The sequence below is a fragment of the Hyalella azteca genome, unplaced genomic scaffold, assembly GCF_000764305.2.
Source record: "Hyalella azteca isolate HAZT.00-mixed unplaced genomic scaffold, Hazt_2.0.2 contig14408, whole genome shotgun sequence".
NCBI lineage: Eukaryota > Metazoa > Arthropoda > Malacostraca > Amphipoda > Hyalellidae > Hyalella > Hyalella azteca.
Genome location: NW_025944295.1, coordinates 17385 through 38978, shown reverse-complemented (window position 1 = coordinate 38978; position 21594 = coordinate 17385). Strand labels below are relative to the sequence as shown.

The window sequence follows — 21594 nt, the reverse complement described above, 5'->3', positions numbered from 1 at the left end:
AAGGTGATTAGCAAATAGAGATTGGTAAATGGTGATTATAAAATAATTTCACCGAGTCACTATTTTTACGCAGCTTGATGCCCCGAGTCTGACGAGAGCTATTGTCTGACTACAAAAATTGTTCAAGACCTGGGCAAAGAACAGTTAGGAATTGTCGCTAAACAGCTTACTAATGTTTCCCCGCAAAAGTACGAAAATTAACGTTGCACTTGAGGTAAAAAAAATTTCACGTGTACAATTTGTGCTCCGGAATTGGCACTCTCCAATTCTGTTTTTTCTCTCTTCCTTTCCAATACGTATCTTGCGTTGCAAGTCACTGATGCAGTGGGTGACCGTCCAGGAGATCAGTGACGTTCGAGTTCAACCAGAGAACGTTCAATAGGTTAGATTTTTATTGCGCGAAATTTCGTTCAGTTTAGTTCAGTTAATAATTGAGTAGGTGCATATAATACTGCGGTAATGGCCTGCCAAGCGAAAGACGAAGGTCACATTATTGATTGCGATGTAAGTCAACACGAGTTATGCCTTGTGCAAGGGAGTTCTGTGTTTGTAGCTGCTACGTCCTGGAAGAGCGGGTGCGGCGCACTCGCTCAGCGTCATTTGCAAAAGAATCCCTGTTTTTCTTTAACGTCGTGCGTGAATGCGTATTTTCCGTTTTGATTCTTAATGGTAAATAGCCGTTGTTTTGTTTCGTGCCACAATAACAGGTCACGCAGACACGGATCTGTTTGGCATGTCACGCAGTACGAGTAGTAAACAATGACCAGCTTCCAAGATCACCAAGAAGCGCAATGATGCGTGGAAGGTCACGAAAGTAGGACTTCCGCGTATCACATTTCTTTGCATTGGAGAACGTATCTGTGGCAGGCGCCGAAACGATACATATGGTGACGTAAACTGGCTTAGCAAACAAAGAAAATTCAAATTGATTTTAAAAAATTACGATAATTTATTTTTAATGAGGATAATTATCTGATGTACTTCTCGACCCACCTACAGTTTTAGATACAGTTAATGATTTACGAAAATTGAGCTCAGCTTTGAGGTCATATGTGTCATAAGATTCATGTTCGCTTTAAATTCAATAGCTATTAGAAATATATCTCAATTCATAATATTTGTCTCTTTTCAATCACTTCAGGGAATTTTTTTGCTCGGTTCTCTTAAAAATGGACAATAAACGTAGACGCGCACCGGATAAACTATTTTATTCGGCTCAGATACGCTTGCTAAATGCAGAATCACCCACTACCTTAATATTTCAACGTTTCTGTCAGCTGGCTTAGTAAATGTTTTCATTTGGCGTTGTTTGTGGGTTGCGACAACATCTCGGCTGCTTGTCATCCAGCTTCTTTCTTTTATTCTCGTTTTTAAAGTTTTTAAAATATTTTAGTTATGGCGGCCTCTGGGTGAGTTTTAATTGTAACTTTTTTCTTCCTGTTATTTTTAGATTGAGTATTGGGCCGTATTGGCATTACAGCTCACGCAGTCGGCAGTCGCACTTGCCACATGGCATTATCATGTGCCTATGATGTATCATTGTCATGATGTCAGCACCCATCATCCATGACCATGGGGCTGGACGCATGGGCTCATGCCATGGTCAGGAAGATGTGCCAGGTGCGCGGGAATTTATATTGTCATTTTAACGACCTGCGCGGCATAGTGGCAAACCAGAGCTTTTTTAGAATCAGTTCATTTTTAATTTCCTCATTTACTCAAGATTTATAACAATTTCTTAAGTATGATAATGCTGGTATCCAGGATACTTTACTGGTCAACATTTAGGACTCAAAAATGAACTTGAGGGAGAGTCTAAAAAACTCTCTGCTTTGCCACTATGCTTTACTTGTCTACTTATAGGACTCAAAAATGAACTTGAGGGAGAGTCTAAAAAACTCTCTGCTTTGCCACTATGCTGCGCGGTGCGCCGTAGTGCGGCCGTACTATGCCGGTAAAAAAAGTGCGCCGTGCGCCGACAGCGCCGTACTTTTAGAAAGCTAAAATAGTTTAAATATGGACGCGCAGCAATGCAAATTACGTAATCACACTGACCGTACTGATAGGTATGTGCACAAAAAAAATTTTTTCCTTTGATCGTAATGAAAATTACACCACTGAAAAGAGAAAAAAATTTAGAAAAATATCATATAAGTATGAGTGAAGTAAGTCGACAAATGAAAAAGATATGAATTTTTTCCTATTTTCAATTTCACCCCAAAAATGGACCAACTTCTGTCACTTTTTTTTGGAATAACTATCATTTGTAGGTTTCCTATGAGCCAATTTCAAAGTTTTTAGTACCATTGGAAAGCTCATGTTGTAGGCTATCTATTCTAACTAGAATAAAACATTTTGGTTGAGACTTTGACTGCAGGTTGTCTCATGCCTCGTCTCATCTCGTCTCGTGCCTCGTCTCATCTCGTCTCGTGCCTCATCTCATCTCGTCTCGTGTCTCATCTTGTCTTGTGCCCCGTCTCATTTTGTCTCGTGTCTTGTCTCGTCTCATGTCTCGTCTCATGCCTCGTCTTGTGTCTCATCTCATGTCCTATCTCATTTCTTGTCTCACGTCTCGTCTCATGCTTGTCTCCTTGTCTCATGCCTTGTCTCATGTCTCGTCTTGCATCTCATCTCACATCTCGTCTCATGCCTCATATCATGTCCAATCTCACGTCTCGTCTCATGTCTCATCTCCTCGTCTCATGTCCAATCTCATGTCTTGTCTCGTGTCTCATCTCGCATCTCATCTCATGTCTCGTCTCGTAGCTTGTCTCATGCCTCATCTCATGTCTTGTCTCATGTCTCAGTCTTGGCAGTAGTTCAGGACCAGCGTACCTCACTGGCTCATGACTGAACTGAACGTAAACAGCGCGACAGGACATGGTAGAAAAACTGTGCGAATGGCTGCAAAGCTCTGAAATTTTGAGAGCATGCTCGAAAAACTATAATCTTGATTTCAAATTATCTTTCATCAATTTCAAAATACGATATCCATGTTTATTTCCCACCCAAATGTTACCTCTTGCACATCCCAGCTAAGCAGGTACTTGATACACATTTCTCGAAAAAAAAAATGATGTCGTCATAGTTCAAGTTTTTTTAGTTTGTTTCCAAACAAAAGTCAATCAAATTAAGCTAACATTTTGGCGGGACTTTCAAAATTAAATACCTTACGCGCGCCGATGCGGAAAGTGGCTGTCCGCCATTTTGCCAGCATTGTTTACGTTCGAGCGTACTTTGTGCACATACCTACCGTACACACAAACGTGTATCCGCACTGTGTTGTGGTTGGATACGAGTTAACTAGATTGCTACCGCGTCAACTCAGTACTCAGGTTCTAAGAGTCAGCACAGTAATGAATATTCATTCATAGATCACAATTCAATCGGACATGAATTACAGAACTAAAGAAGGCAACATGGCTTTAGATGTGCCATCGGTGCCTTCTAATGAATGACTGGACTGGTTGCGGCCAGTAGGGTATGAACCTGTATGTCAACAGTACGATCCTGCATGCCAATGTTGTGACTACATTTACATTACCGACATCCTCTCGGCCGGCAAAATCAACACGATCAATACCTAATAACAATGCACGTAAATGGACTATACAAATTAGGTCAATATGGCATAATTACAGAGCGTAATTATGCTATGTGATACATAATATGAATATATATATTTGCAAGATAAGTCAACGGTCTGTCGTTTATTTTTGCTTCATTTGAGCAATAATGGTTTCCAAATCTGGGTGCGTTATGTCATGTGTACTTTGAATGTGCAAAAATTATAACTATCATATGAAAATTGTTACGTAGGTTATCATAGCATGAATCACAATAGAGTATCAAGATTGCAGCTCTGCCACCAGCCTTCATTGAATTATCCCGCCTTTTTTCTAAAATTCAATAATCTCTCTTCCAGCAAAGGTTGCGAAATTCATTAGCTGCATAAAATACTCTCTGCTGTGGTGTTCGAGTTCCGGTTGACATGAAAACTTGCGGTAAACTTGCGGTTCCATAAATGGCGGGAAAGCTGAGAAGCTCTAATCGCGCCGCTCTGAAGGCAATTCATATAAATAATAATATAATCCACGCCTACGCTGGAGGAAGTTCAAACTTCAGAGGTGGAACTAAATGCAGTAAATTTGCAGTAAGTCAGAAAATACCAGAAAAATACCAGATTTAGGCATATATACCAGATCTAAAATATTCATACCAGACACCTTTTGAAAATACCAGATTTGTGAAATCTGGTATAGAAATATACCATCTGGCAATGCTGGTTCAGCGTTACTTCAAGTATACGACAGACAATGTTGCCATTCCATTCAGATGAAAACTGTGTCTAAATCAGAACTGTGTCGGACGGCTCCGCGGCCCGCGCCGAGTGCTGCGCGGCGCGGAATCGATGACCGTGATTTGCACGAACGTCTGCGCGAAAAAAATATAATTAGATTGATTTACGTGAGAAATTTCCCCGTTTATATACATCTTCCTGAGTGTGGGGCTCATGGGCATGAATCATGATGATGATCCAGCCTACAGGTGGCAGGTCCAATCCAAATCTGTCAAGAATATATTTCCTAGTTAAATATTCATATTGGGCAAAGTTCTAAAAAATTTAAGGTACCCAGAACGTAGAAGTACAATGATTTCAGTAGCATTTTTTGCAAATTACAAGCAAAAATTTGTCATTTTCATTAATCTTCAGAAAAAGATATTTGGCAAACTGGCAGAAGACCTTACTCATTAGTCATTAGTACCATAAAATGGGGTAACTTTGACCACTTTTTGTGTTCAAAATGATGCCATTTTTTTACTAGATAAGTTAAACTTAAATTGAAACATGCAAAATACAGGTCTATACTCTAGCTTTACTCACCATAAATTGCTGGCTCCTGCCTCTCGTAGTTTTGAAGTAATTTAAAAAAAAAGTGATGGTCTTTGTTACCCCAGCCCAGCTCTTGGGGTTTCTTTGACTGGGGGGTAAAATCAATTTTATTTTTTGGTAAAATAACTCCAAATAACTCAAGGTTGTGGTGGATTGTAGTAGAAATCTTCTAGTTACATACGCAAAAGACAAATTTTAGGAAAGTGTCATAGTTTGCAAATGGGGGGCGCCGCCCCCAAATGGACAAAATGTGACCATCTAATGGCAGCTGTGACGGGGTAAAATTGACCGGTTTGGAAATTAAGTTATGTTACCCCGTCACGGCTGCCATTAGGTGGTCAAAGTTACCCCATTGGGGGGCGGCACCCCCCATTTGCAAACTATGACACTTTTCTAAAATTTGTCTTTTGCATATGTAACTAGAAGAGTTCTACTACAATGCATCAAAACCTGGAGATATTTTACCAAAAAATAAAAAAATTGGAGGGGGTACTCCGACAGGCTTTAAATAATAGCTCTTTTTTGTGGGTCACATTTTTAATTTTTTAACCTATTAGACATGCAAACTTTTTAAATCTTTATATTGTGTTACGAGTTACGTAGCCTCAGTATTAGGTCTTTGATGTCCATTGACAAAATTTTTCTATGTCGAATTGTTTTTGAGTTTTGGGGGTTTTTGTTAAAAAAACGAAAAGTGGTCAAAGTTACCCCACCGGTCAAAGTAACCCCATTTTACGGTAATTAAAATGAATAAATTTATTTGCAAGTCTAACTCAGTAAGTTATAACTAGAAAATTTGGCAGAAGCCACCCATGAATTGGACAAAAATGCCAGTAAATCTGGCTGAGCCACTAATTTGACCTATTAATATTTCTATGGCGTTTTCCCAATTTCTTCAGTGAAAAAAAAATGGCTAATTTATGCCTTCAATTTTCAATAATCACCTGCGAAATGACTGACTGTTTTTACCCTCTAACATTAGGAAACTGCTGCCCATTGCCCAATTATCCAAATTCACATAGTTAGCAAGTATGGAAGTTTTTGTCTTAAGGCAAGGTCCCTGGCTTCTGCCCAATTTTCCAGTTGGTGCCAAATGCCAATGTAGGCCTGGAAATTTCTATCTTACATGCCAGTGCCACAACTAGAGCTTTCCTGCCATTTTTTGGAACAACAAGATTTATGCTAAAGCTAATGGAAGTACCTCCTATCTAATTGTTGATAAATATACATGATCAGGCCATGAGAATCTGAATGTATCTTGAATTTATCAATTTAGGACCTGCAGGCTGCAAATTTTATGTTATAAGTAAGAAAATTCTAATTCTAGTGCTTTACAAACATGTATAGGGTAAAGTAAACGCACCATATTCCGACATCTTAAGGAGGTAGCAAGAAATAAATGGCTATAAATAGATCATTGTATGCGCAACTCAAGTTTTGATTGGTTTACTTCATTCTCAAAACGCCGCACTACGTGCCAGCAATGATGAAACGTCACAAACTGTTGCCATATTTATTTAAAAGTCTTTGAAATTCAAATCTACAAAATCTCTTAATTCCAACATGTGTGTGACTAAATGAGGCATATTGTGACTAATTCTGACAGCACTTCAAAATCGTAATTCGTAATTCCGACACCCTGTGTGACAGTGTGAGCTGTGTGTCTAATTCCGACACCCTGTGTGTCTAATTCCGAGCTGTGTCGGAATTAATTTTTATGTGTGTAAAACCATCTCTTGAATCAATCACCTATTAATTTATTTACCACTTGAAATCAGCAAATACAAGTATACTTAAAGGATTCCTAATATATTCACAGACTTATTTAAAAGTCTCAAACCATAATATTCTTTCTACACAAACAGTTTATCACTATTTGCTAGAGCATGGTCAGCTATCAACTTTCGCACTTGTTTCGATGTTCTCGCTGGGTGACATGGACTTTTGCTCTGGGGATCTTAACATTTTCCTGCCAGACCTAGTGTTGTGCGGAAATATTGCACGCAATAGTATGACATCACTATTTCAACCCTCTACGCATGCATGGAACTAAGACAAAGCTTAATATAAAGGAACAAGTTGAGAAGTGTCAGAATTACCCAGTGTTGGAATATGGTATGTTTACCCTACTGAACAAAATAATTTAAAATTTTCTTAGAATGGCACATTTAGGATGGTGAAAGATTTTTTATCTAACCTAAATATGAATTTTGAATTAAATCGTAAGTTAACCTTTGATTAAGACTAAAACACTACCATAAAACGGGGTACCGTAAAATGGGGTAACTTTGACCACTTTTTTTTTTTTTCAAAATGATGCCATTTTTTTACTAGATAAGTTAAACCTAAATTGAAACATGCAAAGTACAGGTCTATACTCTAGCTTTACTCACCATAAATTGCTGGCTCCTGCCTCTCATAGTTTTGATATAATTTCAAAAAAAGTGATGGTCTTTGTTACCCCAGCTCTTGGGGTTTCTTTGACCGGGTGATAAAATCAATTTTATTTTTTGGTAAAATAACTCCAAATAATATGGTCTGGAGCAAAAAAAAAAAAAAAATTCACCATATTAAAAAATTTTACTTACATGAAAGTTGCACCCAGGTGTCAGGTTAAAAACGTAATTGACAGAATTTGCCTGTCTCATTCCAAAGAAAATGGCAGCCATTTCTGCACAATGGGGTAAAAAGGGACCCCCCGGGGCCTGGGGTAATTAGGGACACCCTTAAAAATGCATTTACAGTAGAACCTCAGTTAGAGGCCCCCAGTTAACATAGGCTCCAGTTAACAAAAAAAAAAAATTGGTTAACAAACAAAGAATTTTGATTACATTTACCTTGGTCAGCAAAAAAATTCACTTATTGAAAAATTAGTGCATCATCAGCCGTCACAAAATTGTACATAGAATGCTATATATAGAATTGTGCACCAGGCATCATGGAATGGAAAGTAATTGACCTAAACTATGATTTATTTATCCAAAACATATGATGGTTGTCACTAAAACATTCTTCTCTGTTTCAGGTATGATTTTTTTTTTCTTTCTTTTATAGTGAATTCACATAACGCAATTAAAATGGTGTGAAATTACAAGCCATCCTGTAAGCTTACAGATACAGAAGAAATGCTACATGGCTGCTGGTATGAAGCTTGCAGTGGACAAGGTTGTTGTAAATGCTCAATGGCATGTTCATGGATACGGTGTTGCGGTCCGTTCAACAGGGGTTCACAAAAGCTATGTGAAGATTAGCTCAATCACCCTAAGATACAATACCTAACTAAGCCTACCTCCAACCCTGAGATCAAATTTGGGACAATGAAACGCAGGTCATTCCTAAACAACACTATACTTAAGCTAATAACAAAGTCAAGAGCAATTGGTACAGGATAATACCGAGGGCACCAAATATCCTTCACAGGATAAGCTAGGCAACCACCCTCCAGAGGAAAATCCCTCAGAGGTGACTGCAGTATTCTGTCCAAGAACCAAATTTTACAATATGGTCCAACTTTGCAGTAAACAATAATTTTAAACAGAACATCCTAACCTGTGACATGAGGGAATCAAAATTACAGTGAGATAAGCAATAGCCTAGAAGCCTTGGTTGGCATGGAGACAAATAAAGGTCCTGGAAAGGAGAGCACAATAAGAAATGGCGGTGATTTCTCAACAGTAGACTAGAACAGTAAGAGCACTCTTTACCTGGTCCATGGATCATCCTGATGTATAGCACTAAGGCAGTGTAGTTGCATCACTCTCATAGACACCACAGGCACACCCAAGCACCTCCCCTCACAACAACACCCCAGGTACTCACCGGTCTGGTAGAAAGGTTCCACAGAAGGTTACTGACCACAGGTGATACTGTACTGGGTAGCAGGAACCAGGAAACTCTAGAGAGGCAAGGACTGTCAGGACACTCACTATGTCTCCAAGTGAGTTAAAGAAACCTATACATTAGCAATAGGACAAGAAACAAGGGTTACATTGGCTAAATAAGAATAATGATTAAGGCTCTTATTCAACTTTATCACAAGACTTATCTATCAATAAGGTTTGTTAACTAACTGCAAGAAAGTCTCTGGCTAAACAAGCATATTAAACAGAGCCTTGGTTGAATATGATCACTGACTAGTGAAATATGGAAAACAAGCACTAATATCAATGTCCAATCCTAGTCCGCAATACCGGAATTGAAGGTGACGGTTGCTAATAATGGGCACACATATAAATGAGTCATCTACTTACATTATCTGCCAATAATTAAATCACTACAATCACATCACTTGTTGGTCGCACAACTGGTTAACTAAATCACTGGTGGTCTGAAAGTCTAAGCCCCATTGGACTTAAAAGAGTTAACATCAGGCAGGTATTTGTACTGACTTGGCAAATAGGAGTTTAAAACAAGTGTATCCAAATGAAATAGTTAAAGACTTGCTCATGAACAGGACTAATATGCAGCTAGCTCAGTTAAGTAATGATAACAAAGCCTAGGTTGACATTTAAACAATGAGCTTCAGCAAGGTGATCTTCAAGGAGCTGCAGTTTGGAAGATGAGAAGACTCAGGACAGGAAGGTCAGGACTGGGCAAGTCTGGGTTCCAGGTCTCCTCAATGGCGTGCCAGCTGGGTCCCACACCGACTGCTCCTATCAAGTTAACAAAATAACGGGACTAGAGTCTATGGTCTTTAAGGGCAGTTAAAGGGGATGGGTACCTCAAATCAGGAGTATTTTTGGTTTGGATTCAAACAAGCAATAACGCATAAATCAGCAACAACACAGGACAAATGACCAAGCAACATAGCAAGACAAGAAAAACAAGCACAGTATGGCAAGGCAAACACTTGATTTGAGATCTAATAGTTGTAATGATTCAAATTCAATGTAAAAGCAATCAGGTAAGTTAATAAAGCAATTCAAAACAGGAACAAGGTGACATTAAACAAGTAACAAAGTAATAAGCAAGTTTTATTGCAGTAAAATTAAGTGCATGAGCTTGAAAAGGAAAGGTATATTATTATTCTTGAGTTGATCAAGTCTTATCAACTCACCCTTAGGGAGCAGCTACATTGCTCAGCAAGCAGGAATGGGTTGACAATGACTTCCAGGGTTAAATGATCTTCAGGCAATGAGTGCAGGTGAGGCAAGCAATTAGGTGCAGACAAGGATCACTAAGCGTGATAAGTGGTGTGCTTACTAAACTTAGCTGAGACTCTTAATAGTGCATGCTACACTTCAAACATGACAAGTCAGAAGTAATTGAACTTTTCAGACATTGCATAAAGTTGCATGCTCTAACTAGTGAATTATTAATGGAGAACAACAACACCTAAAACAAATACAAGGGAAGGAAACATTCATTAATAATAACAGTCACAAAAGCCCTAAATTAAATGGAAAGAGCAAACCATATTAGGAAGCATAACCTAAAGTAAGCAATACACCGAAGTGCCAGGAATGAAAAGTAAGAACCTAATGATTAAGCAAGAAGAGCAATATGCTCCTCTTCAACGGTAATATCACATCAATAATATGGTAATTAATGAATATGGTAATATGTCAATAAAGGAAAAACAAGTAAAAATCACAGAAAATGTCATTTATTTTACATCTACATCATCTATAATGAAAGAGGAGGACTTCAGAGTACCGTACTGTTAGTACACTCTGTTCGTAATGAGTAAACTCTGCATGCTTCAAACGTTTTAAAATAAACTTTTATTGCAAGTGTCCCGGATTACCCCATTCCCAGGGGTAATTTAGGATGGTTATTTTGCGTCTGGCACCTTAATTTTTTTAAGATGCCATTCGATAGCCCTCACAAAGAGCTATAAAATGAGCCTAAACTTTTTTCTGAAAGGTTTCATGGTAAGAATTTAATAACAAAAAATTCTCAAAACCATCCTTTTTTACCCCGTTTGACGGTACGTACCAATCATTACAATTAATACAGACAAAAACAATAATACTCAACAGTCTACAACTGATGCATTAAACCGTTTCATTCTATGTATACAGTGTCAATTGATTGATTTTGCTTGGACATAAAATTTCACAAATTTAAGGTCTAGATGACTTGCATATATACCAAAACTCTGACCTGACCTGAGTGAATAATATATTAGTGACAAGTGGACGCAGTCTAGTTTAAGGACTAATATCCATGTGTAGGTACCTTTTAAGTTATTACTTGAGCCAAATCCCACAACTAGACCCAGGATGGAATTAAAGAAAATTGAGGTACTATAGGAAAACCCTAGTATTTGTGCAAACATTAATTTGATGCATGAGGTTGCTAAATTAGCTGTCTTGATTTTGTAGGTGCATCATATTATCATTATGAGCTCATGAGTGATGAGGTATTAGTTGAATTAATCTATTTCAAATTTGCTCATCAACATCTGAGTGTGTCTAACATTAAATATTTTTAGCATTGAAATATTTTCAAAATGTTTGTGTATTATGTTAAAACACTAAAATAACTTTAGCATCTGCTTTCCATTGATAACTTGGCAACTTGAGTCAAGGTTATTTGAATAGGTACTGTTCAATTAAAACATAGTGAAATTTTTTGGTGGATCTTCATCTGTTTCTAAGAATCGAATAAGATGTTTCTGAATTGAAACAGTTGGCTTACTGTGAACGAATGAGAATCGTTCACGGTCTTTTTAGGCCTTTTTACCAATTTCAACTTTGTTTGAGCTAGGTAATATATTATTCTACATGTATGGGTTTTTTAGCGAGGCCGGTTAAGTAGCTTAGACTTCCGACCCTTTCAGGGAAGATTGGTCTCAGAGAGAGGTGACGAGGGCGATTCCTGTTATATGACACAGCAGTTGTGTCCTGCTAGCCGATCGGTTAAGTTGCAGCTCTGACCTTCCTAGTGGTAGCTAGTAACTGCCGATCTGGCATGAAGCTTTTTGTCTTGCAGTGAGCCCTCTCCCTGACTGAGCTGATTAATTATTTGCCATGTGTCTGTGCTGCTCGTTACTGTGACCTGAAATGTAGAGTGCCCATTTTAAAGTGCTTAATGGAATAAACGTTTGAAACTTCAGTGGTGAACTGGAAAGCTGTGTTTTCATTATCGATTCTTTGTAACTAGCTTTTTAATAAGTTCGTGGCCAGCGTGCAACCTTAGGCGGCCATCCGTTGAAGCTAAGGTAGTGAACGTCCGGTCACATTACTATGCGTGATATTTTGTATTTATTAGCAGGGAGTAAGCTATAATTTTTTTTTCAATATGAAGAACCTACACAATGTCTCTTTCAACAGATACCGTGGGGGTTCAGCTAACCCTATGATTTGCTGTCCAGACCACCCTGATGCAATGCTCATCGAAGATCACAGAGCTGGAGATCAGATCTGTTCAGACTGTGGGCTTGTTGTTGGTGATAGGTGAGTAAAGTGAATATTGGGTTACTACAATTTTTATTGTGTTATGCCAGCATGAAAAACTCTGAATCGTGTAATTTTTGACGTTTGTATTATCAATAAGCAGTAATAAGGTGATCAAAGTTATATAATCACCCATATTTTCCTGGTATCTTGTATGAACTTCTGGAAAATTTTCTTCAATAAAATTGGGTTGGAACACAAATTTAGAATACCATATCAACTTTTGTTTTATTTATTGATATGAACTTTCAAAAATATTTTTAAGCAAGGTTTTTATTTCACTCAAATTTTACAAAACCAATGGTAATGATCATGAATCTTTCTGGAACATTCCTTGACTCAATCCCAGGTGGCTCTACCAATGCCCTTAACATTAAAAAAAATAACTCAGTACTCACTGCAGTGAGTGACAGAGTGCGCATTTTCTCGTCGACAAAAACTTGAAGTCACGGACAGACAGACAGACATGGCAAGCAGAATAGTGCATTTTTTCATAAATGAGAAAATGTGCTAAAAATAATAATATTGCTTTGCCAGTGCTCCTAATGTGAAGAATATATTAATATTTCTGTTAATAATATTCATATTACTCTACCATTTGACAGAGTAATAGATGTGGGCTCAGAATGGCGCTCATTCAGCAATGATAAGAACTCGGCAGACCCCTCACGTGTTGGTGGCCCTGAGAACCCTCTCCTTGACGGCTGTGATCTCAGCACTATTGTTGGTCCTTCCACGAGTGGTCCGGTCTATGGCATGGCAGGAGCCGGTCTCCCTGCGGATGGAGCCACAGCCTATAGGAACAGACGAACGGTTGGTTACATCTCATGCCACGAAAGGAAATTTTGGGACCATATAATTTAGATGTTATGTTAGAAAAGATATACCTACATTTGATATGAGAAGTGTTTAGATGATGAATATTATCTGTATTCAGATGCTAAATTTTATCTATATTCAGAATAATATTACCCATGTACAGATGAGCAGTAGTGACAGATCGCTGCTGAACGCCTTCAAGGAGATTGCCAACATGGGGGAGAAGATCAATCTGCCACGCAGCTTGCTGGACCGCGCCAACGCTCTCTTTAAAGATGTACGTTCTGCATTAAATATGTTGGACATGGCGTTAAAGATGTAAGCGTGGCTTTGAAGATGTAGGTTCAACATTAAAAATGTTGGAAATTGCGTTAAAGATGTAGGCGTGGCGTTAAAAATGTGGAAATGGTTTTAAAGATGTAGGCGTAGCATATTAAAGGTGTAGTAAACTAATGACTAACTGTTTCGTCGGTAGTTTATTGCTGAAGAATTGGTATCAAATGAATGATAGCAGTAGATTATCATTATTTAGCTGCATCTGCTTTAAGTAAGTCATAATGCCAAAGTGGCCTCTTGCCAATCTTTATCCCCCCAGTGATCCCTCAGCTGATTCCACCTCTATTTTCACAACTAGTCAAGGGTTTCAAACTCCCAGCAACTAGTCTTAACAACATGGGCACCTAAAGATTTTGTTTTTGTGTATTTTAATATGCATTTCAACTATGTATTAGTATATTTAATGTTGTATATAATCCATGCATAGTTTTATATATATTAGTAGTCTTTTTATTGTTGCATATAACACATGCATAGTTTTGTACATATTAGTCTATTAATTGTTGTTTACAACCCATGCATAGTTATATATATATATTAATTTATTTATTGTTGTATATAACGCATTTATAGTTTTACACATATTAGTCTATTAATTGTTGTTTATAGCCCATGCATAGTTTTATGTATATTGGTCTATTTATTGTTCTTTATAACCCATGCATAGTTTTATATATACGTATATTAGCCTATTTATTGTTGTTTATAACCCATGCATAGTTCTATATACATATATTGGCCTATTTATTGTTGTTTATAACCCATGCATACTTTTATATATATTGGTCTATTTATATATAATAACCCATGCATAGTTTTATATATATATTAGTGCAATTATATATACGTGATGCAGGTACACACGACACGCGCCCTGCGAGGTCGCAGCAACGACGCCATCGCCTCGGCGTGCCTGTACATCGCCTGCAGGCAGGACGGCGTGCCCCGGACATTCAAGGTGGGCACTCCTGCACTTATACTCAGGGAAATGAGCCCTTCATTGTCCAGTTAACGATGCAGCTTTTGTTGCGCACTCCTGCTCTTATACTCAGGGAAATGAGCCCTTCATTGTNATACACATCTAGATGTGTATAAGAGACAGCTCCTGCTCTTATACTCGGGGAAATGAGCCCTTCTTTGTCCAGTTAACGATGCAGTTTTTGTTGCGCACTCCTGCTCTTATACTCAGGGAAATGAGCCCTTCTTTGTCCAGTTAACGATGCAGCTTTTGTTGCGCACTCCTGCTCCTATACTCAGGGAAATGAGCCCTTCATTGTCCAGTTAACGACGCAGTTTTTGTTGCGCACTCCTGCACTTATACTCAGGGAAATGAGCCCTTCTTTGTCCAGTTAACAACGCAGTTTTTGTTGCGCACTCCTGCTCTTATACTCAGGGAAATGAGCCCTTCATTGTCCAATTAACGACGCAGTTTTTGTCCTTGTGTGGGTTATCCTGACCCAGTTAGGCCCGGCAAAAAAGATGTATTGTTCTTCATGTGGATGTGTCATTGTTTGGACAATATGAGCCATTCATTTTTCTGAGAGTGCCTCGTATTGCTGATGCGTTCCTGGTGTAAAAATATTTATTTATTTCATCTTTGAGAAGTTTTGTTGTTTGTGAGTATTTGGTGTTTTAATAGTTAACCATCAAACCACATTGTTTGTTTAGTATAACAAAATATGAACAGTTAATGGTTAAATTTATGTTTCATTTTGTGAACTTAATTTTTGTTCAAGAAAGTGAATATTAAGATTCTCTTCAAACTTTTGAAAAAGAAGTAAAATAAGAATTTATGTTGAAGATTGGTTAAAACGCTTTTTATTATATTTGTTTTAATAAATTATAATGCATAATGCTTCTAATATTATTAGTTTACTATATTTAAGCCACTAATGATTATCAAGTAACAAGGGTATATGACTTAGTTATTTAATTTAAATAACTTATGTATACATCCATTATTTAATAAATTAAAAATACAATAATTAATAAATTAAATATACAATGATTAATAAATTAAGTATACAATAATTGATAAATTAAGTATACAATAATTAATAAAAAGAACATTTTATGGGCAGGAGATCGTGGCCGTGAGCTCTATAAACAAGAAGGAAATAGGACGCTGCTTCAAGCTCATCCTGAAGGCTCTGGAGACGTCCGTGGACCTCATCACAACCAACGACTTCATGTTCCGCTTCTGCTCCAACCTGGGGCTTGATAATAAGGTTATTAGGAGCACAGTTATTACCTTAATGTTGGGGTAACTGCTGTACGATAATAAGGTTATTAGGCGCACAGTTATTACCTTAATGTTGGGGTAACTGCTCCAACCTGGGGCTTGATAATAAGGTTATTAGGAGCACCGTTATTACCTTAATGTTGGGGTAACTGCTCCAACCTGGGGCTTGATAATAAGGTTATTAGGAGCACGGTTATTACCTTAATGTTGGGGTAACTGCTGTACGATATAAGGTTATTAGGCGCACCGTTATTACCTTAATGTTAGGGTAACTGCTCCAACCTGGGGCTTGATAATAAGGTTATTAGGAGCACCGTTATTACCTTAATGTTGGGGTAACTGCTGTAGTGTTGAGGTAACTGCCGTAATGTTGGGGTAACTGCTGTAATGTTGGGGTAAATGCTGCATGCAATGTTTAGGTAACTGCTGCAATGTTGGGGTAACTGCCTCAGTGTTTTGCTAATAGCCAAAATTTTGAGGAAGCTACAGTAATGTTGCGTAACCCGCAATAATTTTGTCAGGGTTCGTATCGGTCATGGAAAACCTGGAAAGTCATGAAATTTGCAAATAAAAGAAGAAAAAAAGGAAGTGTTGGGTGCTGCGTGTGTTTACTGTTTGTGCAGTCTCTTGTTTCATGCGTCCTGATTGGTTCTCCAATCACGTGAGCTCGGTCACCGAGCTCGTTTGCATTGGACAACTTTTTGATCTGCAGTGGCAGCGTTCCATCTTCAGCATGCAATTTCTGCACCCTAATATCTGGAAAGTGTGAATTTCATTACTTGTGGTTAAGAATAGAATCTTATCGTGACTGGCTTGCTCGCCATCAAAGCATGAAGGTATGGCGATTTGTACATTGTGCTGGAAAAATTTCGATGTGTCAAATATGGGGGAAGCAGCTTTGAAGAGCCATGCCACCTTTGAAGAGCTATGCTTTATGTGTTTGCTATTTATCAACTGTAGGAGATGATAGAATATGCACGGTTAGGATTTCAGTCATGCTAAACCTGTCGTATACGAGTCTTGGAAAATTATGTTGATGGTCATGGAGAGTCGTGGAAGAGTCATGAAAATTTTTTTTCTAAATGCCGGTACGAACCCTGTTTTGTGATTAGCTGCATTAATATAGAGGTAATTACATTAATTTTGGCGTAAATACCTTAATTTTGGCGGTAATATTGGTGTAACTTCCCTAATGTTAGAGGAACTGCACTAATATAAGTTGCAGTGGTGCTAACTCCACTCTTTCCTCCCCTCCCGTGCAGGTGCAGAAGGCGGCAACCCACATCGCGGACACTGCAGGTGCGCTGGACATCGTGTGTGGCCGCTCCCCCGTGTCCGTGGCGGCCGCGGCCATCTACATGGCCACGCAGGTCAGTTACGAGACTTAAGGTGTACGCAATGGCCCGACAGTGTTCCCTTTTGACCTGGAAATGAGCTGCTTATTCCACAAATTTCCTCATGACCAGTAGGGTGTAGATGCCATAATATGTCCCACAAATGCCCCCCATGACCTACAGATGCCCCCCATGACCCACAAATGCCCCTCATGACCTACAGATACCCCCCATGACCTACAAATGCTCTCAATGACCTACAAATGACCATATCATGACCCACCTTCTAACCGCCATCACCTCGCAGGCGTCGGCGCGCCCCAAGACGCCTGCAGAGATCGGGGAGGTGTTGGGCGTCGCAGAGATCACCATCAGGCAGGCCTACAAGCTCATGATCCCTCGCGCCAAGGATCTCTTCCCTAAGGACTTCGTCTTCCACACCTCCATAGAGAAGCTGCCAGCGTCCTAGTCATCCTCAGCATCTCCTAGCATATAACGCCTTATCACAATTGTCGGATAATACATAGATAAACTAAATAGCCTTCTAGAGCGAGCTTTGTAGAGCTTACCTTTTAAAACCAGCCTCCTAGAAACAAACTACTAGAGCTAACCTTTTTAAAACCAGCCTCTAGAAACAGAGTCCTAGAGCTAGCCTCCTAAAGCAGCCTTCTAGAAACAGACTTATTTATACCACTTTTTTATTATAACTGACAATACGGTGGCACTGTAAATGTTGCACTTTTTAAATGGACAGTTATTTGCTGCGTGGTTCATTTCATTAGGATATTTCTTGGCTGTTTTTGTTATCATGCTCGTTATCTTGGTGGCTTCATTGTAAAAAAAGTAATCTACGCTATTTTAGCATGTATTTGCAGAAGTCATGTTCTGTACGAACTTCAATTTAATTTTATGTTGATGTTACGCGAGGTGTGTAATTTTATTTTAATGACGCGAAGTGTGAGCTTGACGCGCTTTATATTGAACAACTTGTGTCTAATTATACATAAGTTTTTGCTTTCATTTTTATGATGGAGTTCCATCACGTCGTTATATTTTTACATTAACATTAATCGATTAATATTCAGTTGATGCAGGCGCTGTCAGTGGCCGTTTCGATGCTTTTGTCCCCGAATAGTATTAAAATCTATCACGGTATCATTTTTGTGTAAAGAATCTATCACGATATCGTATTCCCAGCAAGAATCTATCACGATATAATTTTGTGTTTAGAATCTATCACGATATCGTTTTCCTATATAGAAAAATATCGCGATATTGTTTTCTTATCTACAATCGCTTAAAAATATCGCTTTTGTATCAGGAATGTTTTACGATATCCTATTTACCGGCCATTGACCGCCAGCTCTACTCGCCTCGCCTCAAACTAAATCTCAAAGATGCAAGCAACACAAAAGTTATTGTAAATTTAACTCAGATATTCATTTGTGAATTATTATGGTGCATCTTTTGCATGTTGACAGCTTGACGCTTCATAAGTTTTTACGGGAATGAATGGACATGTTCATCTACATCTCATTAATGCCATTACATCTCATTAGTGACATTACATCTCATTAACGCCATTACATCTCATTGAAGCCATTACATCTCAATAATGTCACTATATCTCATTAACGCCACTACATCTTATTAACGCCATTGTTTCACTTCCGGCGGCCAAAGGAAAATATGCTAGAACTTATTAAGTTCTTGATATTATATCCGTCATATTGACTCGATGTTTGCTTGCTTAAGTTTTGCTTTCTTCTGCATTGAACATAATGAATCTGCTTGCTTAGAGTTTAGTAAATATAAAGCAACAACTTGCTTGACCAGCAACTAAAATTTGAGTATTACTCAGTAATGCTGCATTACATGGCTTCTAGAGCCAATGCCTCACTGGGTCTTAGAGCAAATTAATCATCCAATTAGGCTGTGTGTGGTTGGGCTCTAGAGCCAATGTCTCATTTGGTTCCCTAATGGGTTCTCACTTAGTTCCCTAATGCCCTAATGGGTTCTCATTTGGTTCCCTATTGGGTTCTCTCTTAGTTCCCTAATGGGTTCTCACTTAGTTCCCTAATGCCCTAATGGGTTCTCATCTGGTTCCCTTATGGGTTCTCACTTAGTTCCTTAGTGCCCTAATGGGTTCTCACTTAGTTCCCTAATGCCCTAATGGGTTCTCATCTGGTTCCCTTATGGGTTCTCACTTAGTTCCCTAATGCCCTAATGGGTTCTCACTTAGTTCCCTAATGCCCTAATGGGTTCTCATCTGGTTCCCTTATGGGCTCTCACTTAGTTCCCTAATGCCCTAACGGGTTCTCGAACCACCTTCAGTTTATAATCCACTTATGCTGAGCATCTGACATCCAATATCTTATTGGCATCCAATATCTTATTGGCATCCAATATCTTATTGGCATCCAATATCTTATTGGCATCCAATATCTTATTGGCGTCCAATATCTTATTGGCATCCAATATCTTATTGGCGTCCAATATCTTATTGGCTTTCCTTTCCCTTATCTTGAAGTCTTTCCTTGTAACAGGTCTTGTATTGAAATAATTTGCGGAAGGTACAAACCTTCTCTAAATGATCTTTTTATTATATCACTAGAGCATTAGATATTAGTTGTATTATAAGTGTTATATACAGTTTGCTTCTTGTCCTGATATAAGCAATCAGATCCAATAAAATGGGGGCATGAGTATTTCGAAAAAAATATTATCTTCGGTGGGCACAAAACTAAATTAAGTGGATTTATAATGGACGCTTTTGCCTTGATTGTTTTATGTTTGTATTAATACAATTTTTAATTATGTGTACATAAAGTAATATGCTAGTATTGTACTAAGATAAATGCTGTGAGTTGCTTGCTGTGTGATCAGTACAGCCGTGCTCTGCAGCGTTATATGAATTTGCTTCTATTCTTTATCAGGGAACGCTTTGTTTTGTATTGCATATGAATATATTCATGGATATTCATCATACTTTAATAAATATCAAAGATCGCCGCATCATGTGGCTAGAGGATGTCTCCCTTGTCTGGTACACTCGGAGAAAAAAGTCAGACTTTTTGTCCCAATAGCGATGCACTTCTTGCCCTGGCGTGGGTCATCCTGACTCACTTTATCCCGGCAACGGGTCGTATCAGTGCCAAGTCAGCTCTTTGTTCGTGGGTAAGAAAGTGCGTCACTATTAGGACAATATGACACAATTTTTCTGAGTGCTGATTAGTTGATTACATCACAATCAAGTGACCGTCACAAAAATTTTAATTTTGGATATTTCATTAACATTTAGTCCCCTGACCACTCTTTACGTCAAAATTTTTTTTTTATTTCGAATATTTTATTGGCATTTAATCCCTTGACCACTCTTTATTTTGAACTTCAATATTAACATGACGTCAATATCCAAGTTATTATTTGACTTCATTTTAGTTTAAAAGTTTTTATTTGCATTATTTTGCCAAGCACAGCTTTTTTAAGCTTCAGATACTCAAAGGAAACAAACTTTTTAATATGAATAAAACTTTCAGTTATCCTATGTTTATTTTACCTTTTATATGCTTTGTGTTGAAGTTCAAACTTTGTGTGTGTGTATGATGCTGAATTTGTGTTATTTGTGTGCCTTATGGCTGTATTGTGTACACAATGTACAGTGAAGCTGTCGTTATCAGTGTTTTATTTTGTTTCCTATTATAATATCACTGATTGGTCGTGGCCAATCACCAGCCACTTGATTGTTATTGCCAATCACGAGCCACTTGATTGTTATTGCCAATCACGAGCCACTTGATTGTTATTGCCAATCACCAGCCTCTTGATTGTTATTGCCAATCACCAGCCACTTGATTGTTATTGCCAATCACCAGCCACTTGATTGTTATTGCCAATCACCAGCCACTTGATTGTTATTGCCAATCACGAGCTACTTGATTGTTATTGCCAATCACAAGCCACTTAATTGTTATTGCCAATCACGAGCCACTTGATTGTTATTGCCAATCACGAGCCTCTTGATTGTTATTGTCAATCACGAGCCTCTTGATTGTTATTGCCAATCACGAGCCTCTTGATTGTTATTGCCAATCACGAGCCACTTGATTGTTATTGCCAATCACCAGCCACTTGATTGTTATTGCCAATCACGAGCCACTTGATTGTTATTGCCAGTCACGAGCCTCTTGATTGCTATTGCCAATCACGTGTGATTGGCGCCGCAGGGGGAGGGGGAGGCCATATTATACCTCATGTCATCATACACTCGGAAACATAAATGGATCAATTTGTCCAAATAGTGACCCTCTTTCTGCATGTAGCACTGATACGCCCTTTACTGGGCAAAACGTATCAGGATGACCCACATAACGGCAAGAAGTTTAACGCCATTTTAGACGGACAAAGTCGGTCCATTTTTCTGAGTGTATGGTAATATCATACCCGTAATCATTCCTTCAAATTACTCAAGAATTTAATTAATGTTGTCAATAATTTATGATGGGTCCATTAATTGAATGGGCCATTTAATTGAATGTGGGCCCATTAATTGGTGACTTCCCCTCCAGG

General features: G+C 38.4%; 1 protein-coding gene across 1 annotated transcript; it reads left to right on the top strand.

The window, feature by feature from the left end:
* The first annotated feature begins 1253 nt into the window (after positions 1-1253).
* On the top strand, positions 1254-19054 carry LOC108683108 (transcription initiation factor IIB-like). The gene is made up of 8 exons (XM_018172395.2): positions 1254-1409; positions 12172-12294; positions 12900-13107; positions 13277-13390; positions 14306-14407; positions 15531-15677; positions 16954-17061; positions 17333-19054. The coding sequence occupies exons 1-8, from the start codon at positions 1396-1398 to the stop codon at positions 17492-17494; spliced, it is 978 nt and encodes a 325-aa protein (XP_018027884.1). The 5' UTR covers positions 1254-1395; the 3' UTR covers positions 17495-19054.
* Positions 19055-21594: the final 2540 nt, after the last annotated feature.